Source organism: Anguilla rostrata, chromosome 1 (genome assembly GCF_018555375.3).
Source record: "Anguilla rostrata isolate EN2019 chromosome 1, ASM1855537v3, whole genome shotgun sequence".
NCBI lineage: Eukaryota > Metazoa > Chordata > Actinopteri > Anguilliformes > Anguillidae > Anguilla > Anguilla rostrata.
In genome coordinates, this window is record NC_057933.1 from 15,509,261 (window position 1) to 15,536,486 (window position 27,226).

Below are 27,226 nucleotides of genomic sequence, written 5' to 3' on the forward strand. Positions count from 1 at the left end.
AACCGGCTCAGCTCCACAGACAGAGGACAAGCGGCTTAGGCCAGATCTCCCAGGGCTCAGGGCTGCTATTCCCAGCCTCAGACCTCCAGATTACACCCTCCTTTGTAGGCCTGCAGGTGAGGGGTTTGGATGAGAAGATGCCCCAGCAGCGAGCAACAATTATGCAAACATGACCACAAGCATGGGTTCCCCTCCCATTCCGTAGTGTGTGTGTGTGTGTGTGCAAGAGAGAAACATTTCTAATTTGCTAGCGAGGCAGTAATAAAACTGCACAGAACTGGAAGTGAGAAACTGACAGCGCCTGCCATATTTACAGCCCTGATGGAGGGAAGAAGGGAGGGAAGGAGAGGGGGAGGGAGAGTGCGAGAGGTCTATAGTAATGCAAACACATCTCATCTCAGCCCAGAGCAGTATATCAGCATCTCTCCAGCGCTGGCCACGGCGCTGTCACTTCCTGGCCTTATTTGGTGCGAAGCCACAGCCGGCTGAGATCCGACACGGCAGCGGGGAGCGCCGCAGCCAGAGGCCATAACTGCAGCGGCACGGACCTCCGTACCGCCGGAGAAGAGGGCCGGACCATATCTGGAGAGATGCTGGTTATTCTGAGACCCATTATCTCTCTCCATATGAGAGGAGCAACGTCGCACGGAGACGGCTACAGTACCTGCGCAAAGTGTCCAGGATCTTAATGCTCACTTCATTTCGGTTTAGCAGTAGTATGTCACACCGTACCATGAACACACAGTAAGATTCATTCCGTTGAAGACCACAAAGGCCACCACACAAATGGAAGAACTGCAGCTTTACACTCCAGGATAAAGACGCTATGGACACAGGCAATATGTCGTAACAAAGTGGGCCAGAATGCTTTGCAATTTGTGATAATGCAAACGAGAGCAATTTTCGGTGACTTTTCGGTAAGCACTAAATTCTGCTGCCTTGACTTCACAGGACAGATGAACGAAATAAAACTCTTCTATCATCTGATGAAAAAGGTCTTATATTGTGGAAACCGCACTGTTTTGCTAGTATGAGATGACCATGAGGTATGAAAATGGTAGATGGAGAAGAGCAGAGATATAAATAACCACAGTGAGCACCCCCCGCCCCACAATGATCGAGAGAATCAAGGAACGGACATCATTTTCAGTCTTTTACTATATTCCATTCAAGTCCAATGTACAAATTAAATATGAAACAAATTCTGCAGTTTTTAACAAGTAGATAATAACACAATTCAACAGAAGCCTTTTCCATTAAAAAAAAAACCTGGTTACGTAAAGACATGTGCATGTGACAGAAGCGGCACATTAAAATAACTGATCTGTGGCATTATGAGGATTTGATTCCCCCACTTTAAACACACCTACACACCTGTACCCACTGCTTCCACTGCACCTCACAACCCCCTCATAGCCAATGAACTTCTGCGCTCTGCATCTGGGTCATGAGACATGCAAGTGTGTGTGTGTGTGTTTGTGTGTGTGTACAAATGAACTGACATCGTATGCTCGTTTGTGTGCGTAGATACACACACCACATCAAGGACAAGTTCTGAAGGATATTGTCAGCATAGACTGCAGACACCAGTGCAATGAGGAAACAGCATGGAGTTCCCCCACAGACTGAGCCGGTCACACGGGCTTCATTTCTCACTGCAGGGCGTGTAACGTGTGCACACGCCCCCTCGGTAACGGTCCCCGGCAGTGCTCATCAGCCGCTCTCTAAACCGGGCCCTTGGTGGCAAAAGTCAGGTACCCGGTGTGGCCGGCCATTTCCCTGGGCGGCATGGCGGTCCTGCAGGTGACGGTGGCGTTGGGGGTCGCCGGGAGGTCCCCTTCGTCCTCCTTCCCCAGGTCGGGCAGGGCCAGGGACACGGCGCGCACGTCCAACACGCGAAGCAGCACCTCCAGGGTGCAGATCTCCCCAAAGTCCTGCTCCGCCAGGGCCGCGCACGTCCGCTGCACCTGCTCGATGCAGGGCGAGAAGGAGCAGACCCGGCCCCCTGCGAACACACACAGGGGTCAGAGGGTCACTCTCACCCTCAAACACACAAACACAGGCCTGCACTCAGCAAATACTGCTGCCACTGTTTGTTTAGTCAGAACCTGCTAAAAAAGGTAAACATAATAAACAAGACCTGCCATAAGAAGCACTGTTCAGTAAAAACAGCGTTATTACAGTGCTCGGATTACAGATTAAAGTGCTTGGATTACACAGATTACAGTGCTTGGATTACAGATTACAGTCCCACTAATATTACAGGTTTATTTATGGCTTGAATTGCTTCATTCACTTCCCAATTCAAAAACCAGGTTGGTAAATTCCCCCTAAGAACATGGCTTGGAAACTTGTTGCCCCACTAGGTAAACTATGGAAAGTTTGTGGTTCCCTTTTATTCCGTTGTAAACTATGAATCAGGCTGTACGCTGCAATGCTTATTTAAGAGAAACCATAAACAGGAGGAACTAGAACCTCATTTGGTCATCATTCAAAGCCCCATGGAAAGAAATAGTTGGGTTGGTGAGACAGTTAACGTGACCCTCAGTACAATCAAACCTCCGTGGTACAGGACTGAAAACCATGGACATGACGTGTGCTGAAACGGTAAACAGCTCAACAGCACACAACGGCACCGCGTGCGGTGAGTGGGAGTAGTGATCCACATCGCGGCCCTGCCAGTGTCTCCAGGCGGGGCGGTATGCACGGGGGGTTGCTATGGGAACAGCCCTGGCCGTTGGTAACTGATGTGTGCTGTGAACTGGAGATGGGACCCAGGTGGTTCAAACGCAGGGCAACGAGTCCCGCTGTTGACATGACTGCTCGCCAATCCCTTACGCAGTCCATACGCAGAGGAGCTATTCTGAAGAGCGAGTGAAAACACAGTGTGAAGTTCCTAAAATAGAGAGCGTAAAGAAGTTTCACACTACATAATTAGTGGCATATGGCCATAGAAGGCTGTCTTCTAAAGACTGTTCGTTGTTTCTTTCTCTTTGACTACCTCATATTTGCTCTCTTGGACATGGGTACTTTTACAAAGTCCAGTTCCACCTGCTCCTAGTGTTCTGTGCAGACTTAAAGTCTAAGCTCTCCCAACATACTATAAATCAGAACATGGATTATAAATGGAACCATAAAGTCTCAGCCTCAGTCATGTGATTTTGGAGGAGGGAGGGGCGAGGTTCAACTCAGCAAGCCAAGCACCATTTCCTGGAGGCCAGCATTGTGTAAGCAGGTGAAGTTAGGCGGTCTGAGGAGAGGGGGTAGAAATCGTGCTGCTAATCTGCTAATTGGTGAGGGCCACTGCCAGGGCCTCATTTAAGACAGGATTCCCTCCAATCCATTTTTCTGAGGATCACCCCGTTTCTGTGTACTGCCAAAAGCCGCAGAGGATTGAGCTACTGTATGCATCAGGGAGTTGAGTTTTCCAATGTGGGGAAAGGTCAGGGGTGGGAGGGGTGTAAATCTTTATGGATTTTTTTATAGGCTCTTTCTGCTGTAGAGATGGCAAAAAAAAAAGTTAGAGAAAATTCCTACCCTTGCACTGGGGATACTGAGCCCTGAACAGACAGGCAGGGAGTTCTTCTACAGGAACAATGAAAGCAAATGTAAAGTATGTGTTGTTAGCAAGCCTGCCAATATGATATAATTTTATAATAATTACATACCAAAATAATTATGGTATAATCATTTTGTAAAAGCCCACAGGCCCATAGCTACGTAATATGAGGTGAGAGGCGAGAAGGCTACCGCAATGACAGGGACGTTATCTCCCCTCTGCAGTCTGGGATGCAGGACTGAATGCTGAGATGGGAACCCTACAATGCAAAAGGGGAGGGCTACAGCACAATGACAGAGAATGCTATACGAGCAGTCGGGTCTTAGGAGAAGGGGGGGGCTTCTTAATGAGAAAAGAGCTGACCCCCTCCGTCTGCCACCTGCGGCCCGCTCCCCTCCCCCTCGCTCGCTACACCACAGTTACATAACCACAGAGCAGGCGGAGCTGTAGCAGGAGGCAGCAGTGATCCTTTCACATCACAGGGCGGCTAACAGCTTTAGCCCAGACGCACACTAGCCCCAGGGGAGGGCTGGAGCCATTCGGCTCCACTGGTCCGGCTCCTCGTGAAGCGCTCGTTCGGATTCAACGACCCTGTCGATGCTCAACTGGAACAGGACGTTCATTTCCAGCTACGAAGTGCGATGGTGGGCAGCTGGATGGCTCACTCGGTTGTGATGTATGGATGAGCCCCATGGCCTGGAATTGAATCCGGTCTAACCGTTGCAGTTAGCTCCATAGGGCAATTGCGTACCCTCAGGGCATGGAAGGGTTCAGTTGGTTAAGGGTCCGTGTTCATCTCTATCTAGCGACCCCTGCTGGTCGATTGGTGCCCGCGGACTACATGCTAAATCTGCATTTGAAAGGTCTTCCTCCGATTACGCTCCATGCAAGTCTAGTTGTAGTCTGCGGTGTGAAAAGAAGCAGCTGGGAACACCATGGATGTCCACACTCCACACTCTCTGAACCGTTTCAGACGAATGGTCATTCCAAATTGGAGTGGGAAACCAGGAAAACAAATATGAAAATTTGTAGAATTTGAACAAAAGTAGAATTCAATTTTGTTAGAACAAATATCTTACTTTCAGTTTCAAATCAGCTCCTTTCACTAACAAAGACTTTTTTCAGTTTCAAAACTTTTCTTTTCAACCAACATTCAGCCTTGTTTTGGCATGGGGTGGGGTTTATAAGAGAGGGGAGTGACTGGGGCCTGGCATCCCCTTATTTTATGTCATCGGAACCACAGAAAAGGGTAAATAAGCTATTGACAGGCTGTCCAGATTTAGTTTCCTACAGACGCACGTACACAGCATACACAGCTGTGTAGCTTCCTCTACAGCCCATGATGGCGGGTGTGGCAGTCTCCATTCTGAGTCACTCTTGACTGTCCTGGAGGCTCCTGGACAGTACACTACTATGCTGACAGACTCTGTGTTTCTGTGTCTGCGTGGGCGTGACTGCTATTGGGAAACAGTTGCTCACAACAAACGAAAAACGGTCGAGCCAGAGCCAGGCAGCAGGACACAGAATATTTATTTTCAGGATGGGGGGTACCTGAAATTGAACCTTTGGCATAGGAGAGAACGCGTAGCCCACTCCATTATACTGTCTTACTAAATGGTGCAGCAGCAGGTTTTGTCACATCTAAAGTTCTCATATAACACAATGCAAGCTTTCATAATACAAACACCCTGGGAGGGTTTCTACGGAAATGTACTCTGCAAGACATTAATTATGTCCATTTCACTCTCGTTTCCCATATCAGTTATCAGACACGCCTTCTGCTAACAGGCTACTACATGTCCAACATTGTTTACCAGATCCCAGAGTGAACTGAAAAATAAAATGCGATGGTCAGCAATACAGGTTCCTCCTCATTTTAAACAGACAAACAGGTTAGGGGTGTCACTCGTGCACATACAAAGCATGTCATTACATGTTGGTAAATGTATTTGGAGACCAATATAAAACGAAAGTACTGTGAAAAGCACTGAACTCCAATATTACAACCTGATTAGACTTTGACCCCAAAAAAAAAAAATCATTATTTTCCTTGCTGTATTGTCAGACGTAGCAATTATGAGCTGAAACCCTACGCTTCAATAAACTGACAGCTTATACACGGGCATGACATTATATGTGCTCAAATCTCTGCAGAACCACTTCCACAGTGAGGAAAGAAACTGAAGATAAAAAGTCTCCTGGCATGCTGCAACGGCTGTGCCCACAAGAGAGTAGTAAAATTGGGCCGGGTTATAATGAAGGGAGTCTCTGATGTACCACCAAGTACTGCCTCCACTATTCTCACAAAAGTAGAATGTTTTAATACAACACAAGCGATAGAAGAACAAATTCATGCTGTGTGCTGTGTACAATAATGCTTACAGACCTCTTCAAATGCACTTCAGTGCGACGAAGTGACACGTTCGCTGTGGTAACACAAAGTATTTTACAGAGTGCCCTGCGCTGAACGTAGCAAAGCTCTAAGGACAAGGTTAAAAGAGGCACAAGGCGGAGAGCAGTCCCAGCACAACCAAGTCTGGTCCCTGAAAACAAGCGTTCCATTGACAAATAAGGCCGGCTGCTCATGAGAGCAGGCATAAACACACGCTGCAGCTCTCCTGGCAACCGGGCCTGGGAGAGGGCGGGCCGTGCCAAGGCCTGGGACCGTTCAGAGTCCGCTCCTCTAAATAAGAGCGCCGGCCCGCCGCCAAAAATGAAAGGAATTACTCGGGGAAAAAATGGAAAACGGCTACTGGCGGTGCCAGACTCCCTGTGAGCTGCCTTCCAGTCTGCACTCAACCCACAAAACTGCCTTGCTGTTGTTCCACAAACAGGGCACAAGCAAGCAAAAACCCTACGACCCGTTGCATAAAAACTTAGCCGTATGCAAACGCTGCTTTTAACAGTTTTAAGTCCCGCTATGACAGGGGAGTTTGGGCCTCGTGTTGAGCAGCTGCACGCCCCTGAGGCGCAGGGTTGCAGCCGGACCCAGGCTGAGGCCCCCGTCCCGTCTGAGAGGAGCAGGGCGAGCGGGGACCCGCTGGCTCCGCCCACCGCGCAATTTATTCAACTGCGCTCAGCGACCACGGCTGTTAGCATACTGATTAATTAATTAAAGCACAAAAAGGCTACAGGATGGCGCGGGCGGTGTGGCAGCCGCAGGGTTGCACGCTCGCCCCTCCAGGCTGGGAGAGCATCCCCGCGAGCTGGGCTCTGCTCCTCTTCGCTGCGGGGGACAATACTGGGCTCTCTGGGCTCTCCTGCAGGAGCTCCACAAGCTGCTCTTCCCTGCAACATCACCCTATATGGTCATGCAATCAGAGCTCAAATCAAAACAAAGCCCCTGCAGACAGATTACGAGTTTGTGTGTGTGTGTGTGTGTGTGTGTGTGTGTGTGTGTGTGCGCGCGTGTGTGTGAGTGCATGTGTGCATGTGCATGTTTCTGTGGGTAGAAAGGATTGCGAGCTGAAGGAAAAGATCAGGGAAATCTGACTCTACTGCGAAGGAAATCAGACCCTACCTTCTCTTATCAACACTGCAGTCACACACACACATGCACAAACGCACACAAAGCTACGAAAATAACACACAGAACAGTGTTTTTAGATTCACAGCTCTTAGACTGGACGCCCCCTTTCTCTCTTAGAGTGAAGCACTAAGCACTAGGGGGAGTCCCTACAGGACCTCGCTCTGCACACACACTTTTCAAAAGAAAGCAAGCGACGATGTGTAGGGGTTAGACGGCACTACGTTCTTTCAGGCACGTAACACGGAGTTCAGGACAGAATCAGGCTTTTGTGCGGTCGCCAACGTCAAACCTGACCGACAGCTCGTCTGGGAGGAGCGACGGGGAGAGAGATAAGGCAAGTGACAAGCAGGAGAGAGTAAGGAGACACGATAGCGCTCATTTCCTCGTCCGTCATGCGGCCATAAAACTTTCATGCGATTGGGCCGGGGTTACGGAACAAGGGCAAGTGAAACCGACCGCGCACGTGACCCAAAAAAAAAAACAGCCCTGAAACCTGAACTTTCCGTCCTCCTTCTGTAACCCAGCCCACAAAAGGCACTCGTTTCACTTCCTACCCAGGCTCTCTAACATGCACAAGACCTGCTCATTTCCTGGAGATTACCACCCAAATGGTCTAGCAAATTTGATTTAGGCGGTTCCCAAAGCTGGAAAGGAAGCTGCTAGCTCCAGGCGATATCTATCTTTTCTCCTTTCATTTTACTGTTCCTTAACCAAACCTGACCAAGTGTACCACGGGAGACTGTGCCACCTCCTCCTCTTTCTCACACCCGTGTTCCCCCTGATCAGATGCTGCTCGGCACCTTCAGTCCTCACAGTCACCGCAGGGCTCTGAGAGACCGATACTGCCGTCGCTGCAGAGCCCTGACACACATTCTCATATCTTCCCTCTAATGGCCGACTGCAGGGAGGGGAGTTCACAGATCGCAGACAGCTTTATCTGTGAAAGCGTAATCTGCTTAAGTGCAGAATGTCTGACCTCCCAGATTAGGGGAAAATGGAAAATGCAGAGAGGGTCAACGTGTGTGCTGAACAGAGCGCAAATCCTGACAGCTAAATGACTATTATTTTATACGCTTCTGCTCAACCTCTAGGCCAGCTCTGTGCTTTGGAGACCTGCGTAACTGCAATGAATAAGCAGGTAGTTGTCACAGTGTGGGGATATATGAAGGTGGATCTAAGGGGGTGTCCCCCCACAAGTGTGCTGAAACTATGTGTTAGAAAGTTCCTGTAAGGATAAGGTTGTGAGGTATGATGAGTGTCCATGTTATTACGCAGGACGGATCAGCAGATCAGAGGGGGACGCACAGGCGTCCAGCCAGCCATGCAAACCTCTCCAACCCCCAGAGCACCAGGCCTGCCCAGACATGCCCAACGTGCTGCGTGTTCCCGTCTCCACGGAGACGGGTGCACGCTCCGCAGCCTTGTGAGGTGGCCCTTCAGGGGGAGCTGAGGGCACGGGGTCAGCTCTTTGACCCCTCAGTGACAGACCACTGATCCTCACACTGGTCCCAAACCCAAACCACACTAGCAGGTCCTCACACTGGTCCCAAACCCAAACCACACTGGCAGGTCCTCACACTGGTCCCAAACCCAAACCACACTGGCAGGTCCTCACACTGGTCCCAAACCCAAACCACACTGGCAGATCCTCACACTGGTCCCAAACACAAACCACACTGGCAGATCCTCACACTGGTCCCAAACACAAGCCACACTGGCAGATCCTCACACTGGTCCCAAACCCAAACCACACTGGCAGATCCTCACACTGGTCCCAAACCCAAGCCACACTGGCAGATCCTCACACTGGTCCCAAACCCAAGCCACACTGGCAGATCCTCACACTGGTCCCAAACCCAAGCCACACTGGCAGACCACTAACAGGGCCAGAAGCCGGAGGCTTGTGGTGGCGTGTGATTATTCTCAGAGCTTCAGGGGGAAGTGATGCGCGCGACAGGCCCGTTACTCTGAGTGGAGGCTGAACGGCTAGCACATTAGCCCCACGGCGCAGGCCCGCCACGCTGCGCACAGCAGGACAGGCCATCCCCCTGCGCTCAGCAAGCAGCCAGTGTAAGAGGCTTCCGCCAGCATTTCCACTCACTTCCCATGGAGCCAACCTGCACATAATTAGCCAGTGTCTAGCACAGCCTCGCTCCTTCTCTCCATTCGCCCGCTCGTTCCTTCTCTCACCCTTTCCTCTCAGGCCAGGGCTCAGCTCAGAACACTGGATGAAGCAGGCCGGCTGGGAAAGCCTCTGAATGGCTACAGAGCCATTTATATAGAGCAGAAGCACAGAGCACTTTACAGTAACTCTCCTTAAAACTGGAGAGTGGAAGGGAGCTCTTTGATTGGACGCCCGGCGAGCGACTCTCGGAGCACGCAGCAGAGTCTTAGGCTGCTGGTTAGTATTCTGAGCAGGCGCAGCTCCACACAGAGAGTGATGGATGAAGCATATTAAACTCCACAGGTCCAGGCAGACTGAACAGAGCCACAGGATTAGAAGAAAAACAGGGAGGGGGGAGGGGGGAGGGGTAGTGAGCGAGAGGGAGGGGGAAGTGAAACAAATGAAACCGAGACCGAGAAGCACGAAGAGATGCATTAGATTGCAGGAAACTACAGACATTTACGCGGAATGCAGTCCTGCTGAATCTGTGAACAAATGTATTTCTGTAATTGCTGAGTGCAATACATACAAGCAAATCAGTGCCAGACAAGAATAAAATAGTCTTAGCTTATTAACGTCAACATTCTAACAACAGGTAGGTATGTAACTCAAATAGTTGCTAGGCAGCCATATGTAAATATATCATTCAGGAAGTACCGTTTCCTTGGCCACCGGGTTATTTATTGCTACCACTGTGAATGTGCGTATGCATGTATGTCTCTCAGACTGTCGAGCACTCAGCATCCAACAAGTGTGCATGTGTTCCCTGATGACCGTCAGGGAATATAATATCCTCTGCAGCAGGTAGCATAACATTAGAGTACAGTTAATGGAGACAGCCAAGTAAAAGCAAAAACAGAAACACTAATACTAATATGACATTGAATTTCAAGCTTTTGAATAGATATCTCATGAGATATCAACCAATTTAACCAAACGCATGTTGGCAGGTCTGGGAATGGACCCCCTGTGAAAACAGTAGGAGAAGGCCCCCTTACTGCTGAACGATGTGGAGACTTGCAGACTAGCCTACAGTACATGAACCCATATAGTGTTCTACCTCTCCATCTACCCCTCTGCTCTATCCTAATCCAAGCACAAATGCACCTGACTGCTTTTAACACATCGTAATCAATAGCTGGAAGGTCTCTGGTGCCTCCAGGCCAGCCAGGCAAAGGCCTGAAAGAGGCCTTTATCTCTGGGCATATTCGCTGCCAGTAAACGCTCCTGCTGTGCTGGTCAATGCTCCAGTGGGGAGGGGAGGGGAGGGGAGGGGAGGGGTCAGACAGACCTGTCTACACCGCACAGACAGAACCCAGCTCTGGGCTAACTGACAGACAGGCGGGTGGAGGGAGGGGACAGGAGTGTCTGGACAGAGCGGAGAGTGTGGGTTTGCGTGAGACTGAACATGAGAGCAGGCAGGCAGTAATGGCCGCCCTGTGGCTTTCAGGCATGAGGGTGGGTGTACTGGAGAGCTGCTGCACTGATAGGACTCCCATTAGCTTGTGTCAATTGAGATAACAGCTGCAGAGACACTTAGAGTATTTCATTATGGCGTGCGTGGCGTCCAAAATTAAACGCTGCTCTCAACGCCTGTTCATTTCCGTTCTTTGTTTTGCTGCGGGTCAAGTGCTTGCCTGGGGGCCGGGGCAGGTCAGGAGGAGGGGCGTAAGCTAGACGGAATCGCTCCAGAGATCAGCACTGAGCACGCTCCAGGAAACGCACGGGAAAGCAGCTAAAGGAAACCCTCATTAGAGGCCAGATCAACATGCGTCCTGTGACCCTGAACCGCAGGGAGGGAACAGAAGAAACCCCAGAGTGCCGGCCCCACCCACCCAACCGCTCCTTACCCCGCCTCTTCATGGCGGCCTTGGCGTGGCCAATGGCCTCCCAGGGGGACGGGATGTCCAGGAAGACGGCGTCGGCCACGCCCGTCACGCCGAAGCCGTCCTTGCAGACGTCCTGGTTGAGCACGGTGACCAGGTGGCCCACCTTGTGCTCGCCGAACTCCTCCGTGGCCTTCTCCGCCCGCTGCTGGTGGAACTCCACCGTGTACAGGTGCCCGCTGGGCGCGATGGTGCGCAGGATGGCGTGCGAGAGGGAGCCGCTGCCCGTGCCTGCAACGCAAACGCGCGTCAGTGTGTGTCCCTGGGCTTAAACATGGCCCCCAAAGACAAGGAGCACTGCTCTAACGTGCTTCCACATGAGCGGCGAGAAGACCCCGTAGAAAACTGCTGCTCTGTGGAACCGTGACTGGGAAACCCTGCCCAACATAAAAATACAGAGGAAGGTTCTTTGAAGTAGAGTATCAGAGAGGTTCTCAAACTTGTTTTGCCACAGCACAGCTGTATTGGACATTAACCTGGATTGAAACATATCTCAAAACAAATATAAACAGAATTTTAAAACACCATTACACAAATTTCACAAAAAAAAAAAAAAAAAAAAAAAAAAATCCCTACCTCCACCATCAGGGCAGTCATATACACACTGATCATGTACAGGTAATAAATTCCACCGATTTACAATTGTAAAAGACTGTTTCTCCACGTTAAATTTCTAATTCAAAATGCAATATAGATGTATGCTTTTTACTAATGTTTGAAACAATAAAGAGGGAAGGTTGACGAAACACACAATAACCCTAGCCCGAGTAGTATTTTAGGGCAACGTTACACTTGGCGTTCCACTTGGCCCTGAATCAGTGCAGAGGAATGAAGCACAGGACAACCTGCGGCAGCAAAAAGTGCATCCTCCGGTTTATCACGCTTGCCAGAGTGGAGGAAGCCAACTCGCACAAGTCTGCTATGGCAGGGAGTCCCAAAACAAACCCATCCGTCAGGAATCACAGCTAGCCGCTACTACAAATAGCATCACGGGTTTGTAAAAGCTAAAGCTGGGAGCAGTCAGAGAACATGACCAAACCACCAGTCAGGTCACTCAAACAAGCCCAAACAAACCCATCAGTACAGCAGTACACAGTACAGCCACCGGGTCGATCCACTACAGGGCAGCCATAAGAGCAGGGAGAAGGCGCTCTTCACTGGAACGCACAGGAAATCAGGAAATGCTGCACGCTCACGTGACGCGGGGACTAACAGACGGGGAACTCATGAATGCGCCCGGGTTTCCGCGGCGAGCACAACAACATGCGCCGCTGTGCGCGTCCGGATCGAGCGCGTGACTCGCCGGGCATGCTAATTAAGCGGGGAAGGGGTGCCGGACGCGCGAGGAGGGGCCGCGAATCGGCCGCGTCCTCGCATTACGTCAGCGCTTCGTTCTCGTGGGTAACAATGGAGCCAATGTCGGCTCAAAAACCGCTCCGGTTTCGCATACAAATGAGCCCCGGGTGAACGAAGCCAAACCGGGGGGCCCTGGAGCGGGGGGAAGAAGCTCCCTGGAGAAACGCTCACCGCACAAAGGGCTGCATCTGGAGGACGGCCCTCGGGCCGATGCGGATTACGGGGCAGTTCCTGGTACAGTCTGACTGGATGAGGACGATGAGTCCGCGCGCTGCGTTCGCCGGCCGGCACAATTCATTTAAGTGGCGTCTGGTGAGAGCCGTAATGGCGGGCTGCGTGCAGACCCGCTCTTATCCAGCCCACCGCTCGGCTCAGCGTCTGCCGCGCACTGTCTGCACTTTCCTCATCGCGGATTGATAAGTCTATCGAGTGTGAAAGCAGCTCAGCGCCTGTGGATCTCTGGGACGGGGGGGACAGTGCTGGTGGACAGCTGTGATGCCCTGTGCTGAGAGAACACAGAGCAGTCAGTTACTGTGCGGGAGGACGGAACCCGTTCAACAGTTTCTCCTCACCCGTGTCTTATCTGCAGACTACTGAATAGTCATACTAATAATATAACTGAATTTGCCTTTATGAGCGATAAATTGATTGAGCCCTTATGAGACCGTGGCTGGATCTGAGCTGTATGAAGCAGGGCTGTTATCTCACTCCCTAAAGCCCTAACCACAGGCAGACACAGGGAGAGAGGGAGGAGACCCAAAAGCTACCCTCCATTTTCTTCCAAGCCTGGGCTGTGTGGGAATAACTCTCCTCCTCATGGAGCAGAGTCTGTTTCGCTGCATTTCTGCCTGCACTTCGGAAGAGATTATCCCTCCCTCCCTCCCTCCTTCCTTCCCTCCCGCTGAACGCTCCACAGGAAAAGCGCCAGTGTGGCTACATCTCTGCTTCACGCGACGGCCGACTCTTCACTCCTTCTGTACTCATAATAGCGTAGCAGATGCTACTGAAACCGCTGAGAGAGTGCCAATTAATCTGTTTGCATGGCATGCGTAGCCCGTCTCATTATCCAAACATTATCCGAGTCAAACACGAACCCAGGTTCTCCACTATGGCCGATTTGAGCCGAGCACCCTGGCTGTCGCCTTGCCTTAAATTCCACGGGTCTCAGAAAAACAAGAGAAAAGACGAAAAGAGTTTGCGGAGAGACTGTGAGAGAGCAGATCACATTACAACAGCTGCAGATTCCCGGAACTTTTATTCAGATAATTCACAGAAATTCCCCAGAAAAAAGTTTCAGACACACCCCTTTGTGAGAGGGGATCCTTAAACGCTCAGGAGGCCGAGAAAGGGTGTGCTTCGCGCCGCGTTCCAGGACAGAACCTCACAGTGCATGTGCAGTATGTCACATTTCATAAGGGTGCGGGACTCCTCTGCTGCGTGAACACAACCACACAGAATATGCCTTAAGTACATACCGGTACCTCCAGTATTACCATACTGAGTCGAGCCACAGTGCAGTCAGCCACTTGTTGAGTATAAAATGAATTTAACGAGGTAATAAGGACACCAAAGGGCCTATTAGTGTTTCCTTCTACCCCAGTTAAAAGCTTCGTTGAGAGTCAGTGCTGCTCCATGAATTTGGGAGAGAGAGAGAGAACACCATCTGCAGGGGTACTTGACCCAACGCCAGCAAAGTAATTTGCCTCTGCTAACGCAAACACTGAGCACTGTAATCATGGCCAATCAGCTTTAGAGAATTACCTCTCTCCCCAAAACACAGGAAAACACGAATGAAGGAGGGACCATGGAAGAAACCTTCCAGTGAATTTCCCTTACTGAACAGCCAGCTGGTGAGCACCGCTTGTCCCTGTTCAAGTATTGCAACTGAACTGCACTGCACCCATAACTCCTCAAATGGTGGGCATCGCATCAGATGGGGACTATGAGACAGACTGTAGATACTGCGGGCAAGGTTCCTATTAAAATGCTCATTGTAATCCATATACCCAGAGTCTACACTAGAAATGCACTACAGCTTGCATAAAAATTCAGAACATGCAAGCGCCATTCATACGCAACAAAAGAATTGCTCAGATTACTTCGGCTCATCTAAAACAAAGGTGGTGAAAATCTGCAACAAATGCCTGCACATCGGCCATTAAGAAACACTACTGCTCCTCGCCAATTCCATTCCTAATGAGAAATGTGAACTATGCAGGCGTACAGATGTCTGGTGGAGAATGTGAGAATGTGTCATGCGGTATTTGGGGATGCAGAACGTGGCCCTCTTCACCATCCACAGGAGGACATGCCTCTACAATCACCCGCTAATGACTGCAGCGGAATGAGGAGCGGAAAAAGAAAACCACGGGGCCTCTGACTCAGTCGCCGATGAACAGGAAGTGCTCCGTTCCTGCTTTGACTAACACTGCTGCTGCTTCAACTGCCTCAGCTGCCGCCGGGTGAGTCTTACTCAGGCGCTGGAGGCCATCCGATTCCAAACCCAACTTTCAGCCGGCCAATAGGAAAAAGGGGGCTGGCCTACGAGTCCAGAAATGCAACATAGAATTATCTGAATTATCACTCCTCACAACTTCCACCCAATGCCACAACCACACGGCTTTCTCATGTAGCCCTCTGTCAGTGGAAGCTACTTGTCACATCTAAAAGGGTACTTTCCACACTTACTCAAATTCACCAGGCCAGTCAGAAACGAGATGATACTTTCCATGAACAATTCTATTTTGCATGCCCCAGACATGGTACAAAAAACTGCACTGTTACTACTACCTTCAACTGAAACAGGCCCAACACACCAGCCTATTGCATTATATTGACAAAATTCCACAAGAACACCCTTCTGTGACAGAACAGAACTTGAGCTGCCTTTCAAAATGATGTCAAACATCATCTAGCGCCTTGATCCTAAAAACATGGTTCTCGAAGACCTCAGCCCTCTCACGATTACTCAGCCAACACTGTACTTCAGTTCTATTACCCAGCTGGAGCACTTTTTTTTAAACATTCATCCAGTTAGAACACCAGCGGTGCAAGAAATGTCCAGCCAGACCGGACCAGTCAAAGCAGTCAAACCAATATCTACCACACCACCCATTATCGCTGGCACACGCTCTGTAAACATGAACAAAAGACGGCTCGCGATTGGCTGGAGCGTTTGATTGTCACCGGCGAGTGCTCCTGGCTCCCATTATCCCCAAACATAATAGCTGTGTTAATAAAAGCAAGCCAGACTTTATCTGCATCTTTAATGTGCTCTTGGCAGAGGCCATCTGGCCTGGGCAGGTGAACGTGAGGGGAAAAGAGGTGCTGGCACGGGAAACCAGAAAAGCTTCAAGGGCGCCGATGACCTTCAGCGCAATCTGTCCGCGAGGTGACCCCCAAACTCCACACTATCTGCTAGCAGACAGCAGCTACACAGAGTGCAGCTACACCCTGATACATTAACATTTAGTTAGCCAATATTTGAACCTCTTGACATATCCTCTAGGGTATAAAAAGCATGCAAGCACTCCACTACTCTGAAGTCGGCAGTCAGTCACCCTCTGTATACTTACCGCTGAGCAAGACCATAGAAACTGTTGGAGAAAGTATACTGCTTTTACCCATTGTAACTTGTAAGAGTAAGGCCGCACACATGAAAAAAAATAAAAAATCAGTGTGCACCTTGCCAAGTAATAATTCACCATATAAACATTCAGCGGCAAATGGCTGAGCAGAGAGCCAACAGAGTGCACTGATACAATTACAGCATTAAATATGAATGATAGTACAGGAAATCCAGGGGCCCTTCAGTAGTGGAAAGCATTATTCTTCTCCAGCCTGCTGAAATTCTCACAATGTAACTGCGCAAATGCAAGCACTAACAGCCAGTGCGCAGGATGACATGTAGAGCACCACAGCACTGCTCTGGTTTGAAACTATATAAATACAAGTACAGCAGAAGCCTACACAGCCCATTCAGTTACAGAGGGGGGTCCTGCACCATTTTCCTTCCAACTGTCTGCACATTTTCACCGCTAGTCCTGCATACTAGACCTCTGCAGCACACACGGCCCATATTTTACACAGCGATGCACGTCCCATCATACTTTTCAGCAGAGGGCAGTGGAAATGGATCAAGATGTTCCAAAATACAGAACCTCATGCCTCTGAACGACACTGCTGTAGTGCATGCCTTCTACACAGCAGAGGTGCTTTATTCCTTCAGTGTGCGTGAGCTCTCTCTCTCTCTCTCTCTCTCTCTGTCTGTCTCTCTCTCTCACTCTCCCTCTCTCTGAGGCAGACTCAGCACACATGCGATGCAGAGCTGACTGACTCCGGGCCCACAGAGTATTTAATTAAATGGCCGATACGTGTGGACAGGGGGCTGATGCAGCCATTTTCATACGGCCCGAGCACACATTCACTTCCCCATAAATAACGGCGAGGACGCGCGCAACGCCGAAACCAGACAGGCGGGCGGCGGTTCCTGTACAGTAACTCAGCAGGGCGCAGGCGAGAGCGACTACCGGACATGAAACTCCATCTGGTCCCACACTTCCCAGTCTGCTTCATGAATTATGCAGCACAGCTTTATACAGCATTGCGCCTGACTCTGTATGGAGAAGTTCACTTCTCCCTTGATCAATGCCTTTGAACAATCAGTGCTATCTGAACAGTTTCGTCCAGCAAAACGGAAAACATGAACAATAGTTCTGTGAGCAAACCCTGGAAAAATTATTTTTCTAACAAATAACAATATTTTATTCCGCTATGAAACTATTGATTGGGCATGAGAGGCAGACACATCTGTCCTTCAATTTACTGCAGGGACAGCTAGTCTTGTTTACTCTACCGGCAAAGCACTGGCCAACTAACTCAATCACGTCCCTCATTGTCTTAGATTCAGCTGCACCTCCACTGCAGAACACAGTGTGCCGCTGAGCAAATAACATGCTGTACTTTATGACCAAAGAGGGGGGCAGCCCTTCTGGCACTCAACCAGAAGAGAGTCAGGAGAGGAAGTCATGTGCTGTGGAGCACTGCGGCATGTTGCACTGTAACAGACCACCGGAGCAGCCTGCAGTATGTGCAAGTCATCGTCCGACACAGAAGCACACATCTGCACCTTCAGCAAAAAAAACCCCAGCCATCCACCAGTTCAGCGACCGTAAAGACTTTCAGAAAGTGCAGAATCACGGGAAACTAACTCCTTGTCGTAAATAACCATGTTTAATATTATTTTGCATAAATTCCACCGTGAAAACATTTCAACAGGTCACAGGTTCATACTACACCGACAGTCTTGCAGAGACAGAGCCAGATTTTTTTTTAAAGGCTTGAGGATTCACAATATTGGAAAAGAGGCATCCTATAATGTGTATTTGGTTATATTTGAGAATCAGCATGCTAAACTACTGCAAAATGTGCATTCCTGTTTTTGGCTCACCTGACTCACAAACCACAGAGCCGGGCTTCAGCTCTAGCATCATGGTGATGTTGGCGATGTCGGTGGTGTAGAGGATCTGGGTGCGGTGGGGCAGGTTAAGCGTCCACAGCTCCGGGGTGGGGTGCAGGACGTACACCCAGCCTCCCTTGCTGCACGTGACCTTGGAGCCGAAGCGTCGGCCGATGAGGTCCGTGGAGTGGCGGATCACACCGTATCGCGTTTGGGTCTGGCCTCCTTGCTGAACCTTCACCGGGAACATGGAGTCGTGGCTCATGAAGATGATGGCCACGTCGCCATCCTGGATGAACTCGGCATACTCCACAAAACTCATGGGAGCGGACGGGGGGCTGCACGGTCAGATGGGGATGCTGCCTCCTGACAATGAAGATAAACTGTCATTGGCTGCAGTAAAAGCCACAGTGGACATCAAAGAGGCCAGAAGTTAAAAGAACTATAGAGCAATTTATAAAGGGAATGGCAGGGGATGAAATATTCACCTCAACTGAAATGATTTACCCTTGATAGAGCCAACAAGGAGCCTTAATTTGTTTCAGCTAGGTGTGTGTGCTATGTCCGTGTTTTTGCACTTTGTGTTTAGTTTCCGTATCCCCTACAGGCGGAAATAATGTCATGGTCCCGTTGCGGAGATCCTGATTGGAAGATACCCTGGAGAGGAGATGCATGCCGTTGCCTGGCAACCACACTGAGGGATACCTGTTGCCGAGGATGCCAGGACCGTCATGGTGCAGTGTTATTGCAAAGATGCAGGACTATATATTGACAATGTGCACCTTTCTCCGTTAGCCAACTTTCCACAGTCAGCTGATCCTGACCACACCATCACTTCTGTGCTCACTAACTTTTCTATAGCATGCTTGCTACAGTAAATTCCCAGTTGTAATATTCCTGTTACCTTTTAGTTATATAAAATCATTTTGCATAAGAGTGCAGGTGATTAGGATTACCCCAATTCCAACTTCGGAACATTTCCGAGGGACTGGAGGACGGCCTTTTGAAGGGAGAACCATTTTCCACTCTGACGTGGGTTCCATCGATCTACTGGCTGCCGGGTGAGACGCTGCTACCTTTTTTATCCCTTTTCGGTTTTCTTTTCTATTTGGACATACAGCATCCAGCAATGCTAGAAGATGGTAATATACTTTTAGGAGGAGGGATGTTACAGTGACCTTCTGTGCACCTCTTTCCACTGTTCATAAAGATGGAATATCACCAATTCAAACCCAACCTATGCATAAAACAAAAATAAATTACAACCATTTAGTCTATTTTTCATATGTACATTCAAATGGCCTTGTTTCCAATTAAAATGTCCATTGTTATAATCCGCTCAGTGTTTTCTATTAAGAAACTAAGAAATAATGTTTGGACCGAATGAATTAAAAAATTTGATAGGTCTAACACTGCCATTGTATGCATTTATGCACAATAGTTTGACAAACAACGACCCTACAGATACGTTTTGTCCCTTTTTTTTTTGTTTGAGATGGCACCTTTTCATGCCACTGCTTATGTAAAAGATTATACGCAATGCTGCAGCTGCTACTACAACAACTACTACAACTACACCTAATAATTATGATTGAGATGGCGATATGCCAACTGCCAAGTTATGACTGGGCGAGGTGGCATGCCCCATACCTATACAGCACTGAAAGTTGGGAAATTTTCAGGGTTTCCAACAAAAACAACCACAATGACCAGACTCTCAGCCCTTAAAAACATGAACTTCTGTACCTTCTGACATCATATATACACACAGAATTCAGACAGCTTCACAAGTGCACACAATAAACCCCAAACTTCAGTTAAATTAAATTTTCTCCTTTTCCTGCAAATTAAAAAATTGGCATCTAGGCCTAAATGCTCGAGCACACAGGCAAGATAAATAATGGTCAATTTGACCATTCATGGCCAAGTGTTTATAACAATTTCCTTATGCAATATTGATATTCAAATTATATTAAAATGTATTGGTAGCGATGCTTTGGAATAGAGCTTGTTTAATTTTTGTGAGCTAACATGGCCTCATTTTTTATATGAATACTTTTAACGTCAGGCCTATATTTAACAAATTAAAATGAATGACTAACAGACAGGGCTTTGTATGCGTGAGTAACTCGGTATTTCTGCACGCTGAAAACGTGTTTATGTGGAGATAATACAATAGATAACTATTCTGGCACCCAAACCCAAATTTCACGCTTATGCCATTACCAACAGTGCCTAATTGTTTTTTCTCACTGTGGTTCTTACAGTTTCTTACGTTTTTTTTTTTGAAGCCGGTACAGCTATTCGCTAAGAGCAAGGCATGTCATTTTCAACATGGGCTACCACAATGTAATGAAGTTACCTAGTTAGCACTAGCTAACGCAACTGAGATAGCTAAGGCTTGCGAGCTAGTATGAGTTCAGGTTCACTTCATCTTACAAGCCTAGCATTACCGCAACAGATTTCATATTGTCGAGTATTACAACAGATAATAATTTCTCAAAACACTTTTTCGGCTTACCTCGTCGCTTACCTTTGAAAATTCTTACTAGCTCGCTAGTTAAATTAGCTGTTATCGACAGCCCTGTGTAAAACTGCAGCACGCGTATGTGGAAATTCGGCTCCGGTTGATGACGCAAAAATCCATCTCTTAAAAAGACAGGCACGCAAGCTACTGTAGTCTGCCCAGCAGCCATGTTTTACAGTCTCTGGTCTAAAGTCCCATTTTAATACTGACATCAGAAGTGTCACCCAGTAATTAATGATGTACAATCTAGAACGCGTTACATATTCTCCCGACTGATATTTGAAGATATAGTCATTTTAAATGTTTGCTAAAATGATGATAATAATATGAAGTGAAATTGGGAAATGTATTATTTTAAAATATATATATATTACATTACGAATATATAAGTCCAGCTAAGAGTCTTGAAGACGACTTCCTAGTAGTGACATTATAATACAAAATAAGTCATCTTTGGAATTATCTGGTAGGCTATATAGTGTGCTTCATGCTAGCCAGAGACATGAACAGAACCGCGGCTAAATATACACCTGTATCAGTGCACGGGCTCTTAATCTTCCAATCTAATAAAACAAACCTGCATTAGCTATAATAACCTAGACGTTCATACATGTCAGGTATTCAACAGCTCTAAAGTTGCTATTGACATCTTTACTGAACGTGTCCAGTCCATTCAACCTTTATTTGTTGAATTCTGAATGTTGTAAATCAACTTGCAGAACTGTCAAAGAAATTGCGCGCTGTGAAAGCCACAGTGCAGAAAAATATCAGTGCGGTAGCTGCAACAGCATTTAGACCTCCAATAGAATGAATGGACTGCAAATAGCAGCCAATCGCAGCCAGGCTCGTCTGCTATAAAATAAATGATCCGAGCGTACAAAATTCTGGAGTCCAGAATTGGCGTTGGTGTGCTCATTCTTCCGTCTAAGAAAATAGAGATCTTTGTGTCTTCCCCGAACGATCGACAGCGTGGGCATCAGGTAGGATGGCTGTTTCCATCATTCCCATTGATACGTTAGTATTTTTAATGAAAAAGTAAGTTGTTTTAATTGGACTTAGGTTTAAATTTTCAACAAAAAAGGAGAACTCTGGATTAGACTATAGAAGACGCTGTTGACTTGTGAACAAAGCCTTGTTTTTTATCGTCCCGTTAACGGAAGCGTATTGAATGATACGCTTTTTTAAATCACGTTTCGGGTGGATTTTAGCGAAAATTGGTGTAAATCAGCATCGTTAAAGCTAAACTGGGATAATTTATGTGTTTAAGGGATCATCTATGTACGTTGATACGCAATAGACGATCCCTTAAATAATAAATTATTTTGCAGAAAAGCATTAAAAGAAAGCAGTTTCAGAGCAACTTCACATTCTTTTATTCGGACAGATCTTCGGAACCGCTATCGACTATTCATCAAACGATCGAAAAACCGTGTCATGCCTGGGACAATGGTCTTATTCTTGTACGGTTTTATTTTCTCACCTCCTAGCAGACTCTCATAACAAAATGATTCACATGCCGCTGTAATGTTTATAGTGCACTGTTTCGACCTCGCAAACGATTAAACATGGTCTGTCAATAGGGCTATGACTTGTGTCACATATTAATTCTGAAAATATCATACAATACGCTCAAATACAAGGTAGGCTAGTGCTGCCTTTGAACGTTGCAATAAGGATGTCTTGCAGGTATATAGGCTCGTAACGTTCATATCCACCCTTTGTCTCCTGGAATAGTCACTGAGATGGAATACGATTGCACAGTGCATGGTGCATTTTATGTCAATTGCAATGCTTTTACCTGTGGGAATTTGTTTCTATGATAGTTTAATTTTAGTCACTTGAAATAACTTTTTTTGCAAAACGATCAGTGCAATATCTGCTTTCACTATCATATATGACCATATTTTTATAATAAAGTTTATAATAAAAAGTATGATCATTGTTGATATAATAAAGTATTATTATTATTATTATTATTATTAGTAGTAGTATGTGATCAATAGCTAAATTAGTAAATTACTCAAATAAATGAGTCTTTTGGTCTCATCTCTCTGAAAATTTCCTGTGGGCTCAGATATGTTCACATTTATTCATTCATTTTCCCTTTCGCTGTTGCATCCAGGAAAAATCAACCATGCCTTTCAGCAGCACCCACAACCAGATGAAGCTGAAGTTCTCGGTGGAAGAGGAGTACCCTGACCTCAGCAAGCACAATAATCACATGGCAAAAGTGTTGACTCCGGCATTGTATGCACAACTTCGGGACAAACAAACTTCCAGTGGATTTACAGTGGATGATGTCATTCAAACTGGGGTTGATAACCCAGGTAAATACTCAGGCTGGTTTTATCAACAAGGCCATCTGTTCTGCCTGTTAAAGTGCATTTATAAAGGACAGCTCAAGTGTCCAGTTCCACAGCTTCACAAAGTCAATTACCTTGTCAGCTTTACTCACTTCATACAGCGACCTTGCTAAAGAGTAATTTGAGATTACACAGTAACTACATTCACATTTGAGTTCAAAAAATGAAATTAAATGAAAGATTCTCATTCTCTGGCAACAAGACAAAAATCTAAAATAAAAATATAATTCACATGAAGTGTTTCATGTCGTGTGAGACTCCTGGTGTCTTGCAGGTCAGGTCAGCATTTCACCTTATAAACGCAACATTTGGTTGTCACAACACAACACACTGCTTGTCATATCTGGAGTGATGTAAATTTTGGCATTGTTTACATAAACTAATATTTCACTAGTAACCTCATTTTGTTAACACCTTGGACTAACCATTGTGCAATGTTACTGATGCATATTGTAGAGTTGTCATTTGACTAACATTTGGGAAATACACTAACACTTTAAAGGCACTTTAAGGCATAACAGATGGCTTTTCTTTACTCCATAGAATTTGTTGTTATTGTTGTTGTTCAGCATTACTAAAATGGCCACACTGACAACCAAGAAGTCTGCCGAGGAGGAGCATCCTGACCTAAGTCAACACAACAACCACATGGCCAAGGTCTTAACCCTGGGCATGTACAAGAAGAGTGCTCAACACCCAATGGATTCACCATAGATGGTGTCATTCAGACGGGGTTGATAATCCTGGTAAAACTTGTCTTGAAATCTTAAATAATCCTGTTTAAATTATAGTGCTAAATCAAGGACTTGATTATTTTACTCATTGGCTGGATTAAGTGAAACAGTGTCTGGTCAGATGTCAGATTGCATGTGAAGACCTCTGCTCTTGATTTGACTTTTCTGCCTCTTTGTCTTCTCCAGGCCACCCGTACATCATGACAGTGGGCTGTGTGGCTGGAGACGAGGAGACCTATGTAGTCTTCAAGCCTCTGCTGGACCCTATAATTGAGGCCAGACATGGAGGCTACAAGCCCACAGACAAACACAAGACTGACCTGAACCCTGCCCACCTGAAGGTACCATTTCTGTTTAGCTGATTGCATGTTTCCCAGCTGTACATCTCTCTTAATGAGGCCTCCGCTTACCTCTGATTTTACTTTGCCCAGGGTGGGGATGACCTGGACCCCAAATATGTCCTGAGTTCCCGAGTCCGCACTGGCAGGAGCATCCGCGGGTTCTGCCTGCCTCCTCACTGCAGCCGTGGAGAGCGGCGTGCTATTGAGGCAATGTCTATTGACGGTAAGCAAGTTTCTTTGTGGGTTGCAGTCACGTTATTTGAGATTGCAATGATTTTTTCTTCTGATACACAGTTCTTAATTGAATATTATCTATTATACAAACTGGTCAATACTTCTAATAATCATAATAATAACCAATGCTCATATGTAATGTGCATTCTGTTCCATAGCATTAAGTTCCTTAAGTGGGGACCTGAAAGGCAAATACTATGCTCTGAAGAACATGACAGACGAGGAGCAGCAGCAGCTGATCGATGACCACTTCCTATTTGACAAGCCAATCTCTCCACTGTTGCTGGCTTCCGGGATGGCCCGTGATTGGCCTGATGCCAGGGGAATCTGGTGAGAAAACGTATACTTTACAAATATTATTTTTTGGCAATTTATACAATTTATGGCTCTCTGCCTTCTGGGAAATTAGAATTTTTATTCCAAGGACACATTATATGTTCAATATTTTGAAAACAAGTCACTTCAAAAACAGCCTGCATTGTCAAAGTGGTCTGAAATCTATTAAGGAGTTAAGGGTTAGGGCCCAGGTGTACTATTTACTTTTTTCATTTGTCAGACACGCTTGGCCAGGGGGACCTAAAATAGCATCAGAAAATGCTGTTTTAATTATAAATTAGTTAAAACTTAAATTAGTTCAATGCAGTTTAATTTTACACATGTTCACATGCTCACTGCCATCAGTGAACCATGCTACACATATTATTATTACTAACATGCTACACTAAACAGAACTGTGGAAATACTTAAAAATGCATTGAAAATGTTTCTAGTTAATTTGATTTCTTCCCAGGCACAATGACAACAAGACTTTCCTGGTGTGGGTCAATGAAGAGGATCACCTACGAGTCATTTCCATGCAGCAGGGTGGGAACATGAAGGAAGTCTTCACCCGCTTCTGTAACGGCCTCACCAAGGTAACTAAGAAGCATGGACTTCAAACTCATGGCGGACTGCTCTGGGACATGCAAAACTGGTTGGGATTGTCTTGAATTTTGCTTTTTGCCTTCACTCCATAGATTGAGGCCCTGTTCAAGCAGAAAGGTCATGTATTCATGTGGAACGAGCACTTGGGCTATGTGCTGACCTGCCCCTCTAACCTGGGCACTGGCCTGCGTGGTGGAGTACACGTCAAGCTCCCCAACCTCAGCAAACATGACAAATTTGGTGAGGTGCTGAAGAGGCTGAGGCTCCAGAAGCGTGGAACAGGTACAGAATGCACACCACTTTCATGTTTCTCTCTCATGCCATATATTGGTCTATAGTGCATCTTGTATATATAGTGCTAAATTGTCATTCTAATACTGTCATTCATTTTCAGGTGGTGTGGACACTGCAGCTGTGGGCGGAGTCTTTGACATCTCTAACGCTGACCGCTTGGGCTTCTCTGAGGTGGAGTTGGTACAGATGGTGGTGGATGGAGTCAAGCTGCTGGTGGACATGGAGAAGCGTCTGGAGAAGGGCCAGTCCATTGACGACCTTATGCCTGCACAGAAGTGAACTCGTTGTGTTAACCCCGACCCCTGCCCCTCACACCCCAGCTCTTCAAGTGTACCTTTTGATCAAATAACCTTATCCTTATCGAGGCATACACTTCTGTTGAGTGCTGGAGACTCTTAAATTAGTGAAAATGGGTCTTCCGTCATTGTGATGAAAGGATGTTTGTATCTCACAGGTATTGGAATGCTCTTATGGATTGATTGTAACACCTGAAAATAAATATTCTTGGCCCATTGTTTCTGTTTCTGTCTCTTTTGCTTTAGACCTCAAATACTCTGACAAATTTACATCAGAAAATATTGTTATATATGTATCTTTCAGTGCTCTCACGTCTCTTGACATAATACCATATGGATAATATGTAGCATGCTCAGCTTGCAATTGTTTTCTGTATAATTGTTGAAACGCTCTTATTGTGTTGCTGGAAAATGACAGCAACATTGTCAAGATATTATACAGTTTGCTTGGTAACATTTGGAGTGTCATTTTTAGGCTTTAAGCATGTTATTAACAAATTTATTTGGGAGTGTAGATTACATTAGAAGGACACCACAGTTGATTGTAGATTTACATACATATTATCAGTAGAATATTAATCAAGAGATACATTGTATTTCCTTTATAAACCATGTCCTGGTTGTTTGGGTGTCTGCTTTGATGGCAAAACACTTGATTTAATGTTCAGATGTATTACCTTTAACCTCCTGAAGTGTGTTTCAATTTTGCAGCTTAGCACCACAGGGTAACATTGTTCTCTTCAAACCAACTTAGCTGAACAAATCAGAAACTTCATTCGCTTGGCCAAGGCATAGGACTTTTCTGCATGATGAAGTTTACTTTTTCAAAGAGACCATGGCACATGATTGATTTACTGTCCTTCAAGATAACCAACGCCAACCTGGAGCTGTTTCCATGAAAATCATGACCCACCCCCCCCAAAAAAAAGAAAATATTTTTAGTATTTGTTCACTCATTACATAGTAGATATTGTCATTTCTGTGGATGCCAAACAAAGACAAGGGAGTTGTCCTACACTGATTGTAATGAAGCTCAATAGCACCACTTTGTGGCATAATAGAAATCCTTTCTTGACCCGCACAGGATTCATTGCGTAGCCTATTATAGGCTATTTTTGTGAAAACTATCAGCATATCAACATATTTCCTGAACGTCCCTCGGTGACAATATAACCGAATTTTTTTATCTTTAGACTATAATAAACCTTTTAGACAACTTTAGTTAGCCAATGCGAATAGGCCAACGCATTGCATTTCTAATAGCACAAATGAACCAGGGACGAGATAATTTTCTCTTTTTTTGTTAAAAGTCCATTTCTCATACTAATTAACAAGTCAATTAACGTAACGTTTTATGACAAGCAATTAAACATGTTTTGCTATTGAAAAGGTACAGAAAGCCAATCAGTGGAAACAAAATAACTTAGCAGTAGGCTACAGCAACGCGGGCCCACCTACAAAATAATCCTTTCTGCATCATTTGCATTATCGTTATTTAATTTTAAAATTAAGTGCTTAGTTTTATAACGGTTCTTTTTGAGTGGTCTCCATGCGAAGGAAA

The 27,226-nt window shown here is 46.5% G+C and overlaps 2 protein-coding genes across 4 annotated transcripts; one reads left to right on the forward strand and one right to left on the reverse strand.

Annotated features, from left to right (window-relative positions):
- Positions 1–1,140: 1,140 nt before the first annotated feature.
- Positions 1,141–20,641, reverse strand: trmt61a (tRNA methyltransferase 61A). Of its 2 annotated transcripts, none has more exons than XM_064324883.1 (4): positions 20,486–20,641; positions 17,944–18,318; positions 11,103–11,369; positions 1,141–2,005 (listed from the first exon to the last, which is right to left on the reverse strand). In XM_064324883.1, the coding sequence occupies exons 2-4, from the start codon at positions 18,272–18,274 to the stop codon at positions 1,725–1,727; spliced, it is 879 nt and encodes a 292-aa protein (XP_064180953.1). In that variant the 5' UTR covers positions 18,275–18,318; positions 20,486–20,641; the 3' UTR covers positions 1,141–1,724. The 2 variants fall into 2 exon arrangements, with proteins under 2 accessions (XP_064180953.1, XP_064180946.1); XM_064324876.1 differs by having other exon boundaries at positions 20,474–20,630.
- On the forward strand, positions 18,989–25,884 carry LOC135249315 (creatine kinase, testis isozyme). 2 transcript variants are annotated; one of them, XM_064324854.1, is made up of 9 exons: positions 18,989–19,013; positions 22,602–22,806; positions 23,412–23,588; positions 23,763–23,917; positions 24,008–24,140; positions 24,310–24,481; positions 24,942–25,065; positions 25,168–25,357; positions 25,470–25,884. In XM_064324854.1, exons 4-9 carry the CDS (start codon positions 23,777–23,779, stop codon positions 25,646–25,648), a joined length of 939 nt encoding a protein of 312 aa, XP_064180924.1. In that variant the 5' UTR covers positions 18,989–19,013; positions 22,602–22,806; positions 23,412–23,588; positions 23,763–23,776; the 3' UTR covers positions 25,649–25,884. The 2 variants fall into 2 exon arrangements, with proteins under 2 accessions (XP_064180924.1, XP_064180916.1); XM_064324846.1 differs by lacking the exons at positions 18,989–19,013; positions 23,412–23,588 and adding an exon at positions 21,302–21,459.
- Positions 25,885–27,226: the final 1,342 nt, after the last annotated feature.

Excerpts from the sequence above, each read along its gene's own strand:
- trmt61a (XM_064324883.1), bottom strand. The coding sequence starts at position 18,274 with ATGAGTTTTGTGGAGTATGCCGAGTTCATCCAGGATGGCGACGTGGCC. Across the intron at positions 11,370-17,943 it reads CTCTGTGGTTTGTGAGTCAG|GCACGGGCAGCGGCTCCCTC; the intron begins GTGAGCCAAAAA and ends TTTGCGTTGCAG. Across the intron at positions 2,006-11,102 it reads GGCCGCCATGAAGAGGCGGG|GGGGCCGGGTCTGCTCCTTC; the intron begins GTAAGGAGCGGT and ends GTGTGTTCGCAG.
- LOC135249315 (XM_064324846.1), top strand. The coding sequence starts at position 21,343 with ATGATCCGAGCGTACAAAATTCTGGAGTCCAGAATTGGCGTTGGTGTG. Across the intron at positions 22,807-23,762 it reads AACTGGGGTTGATAACCCAG|GCCACCCGTACATCATGACA; the intron begins GTAAATACTCAG and ends TGTCTTCTCCAG. Across the intron at positions 23,918-24,007 it reads TGAACCCTGCCCACCTGAAG|GGTGGGGATGACCTGGACCC; the intron begins GTACCATTTCTG and ends TACTTTGCCCAG.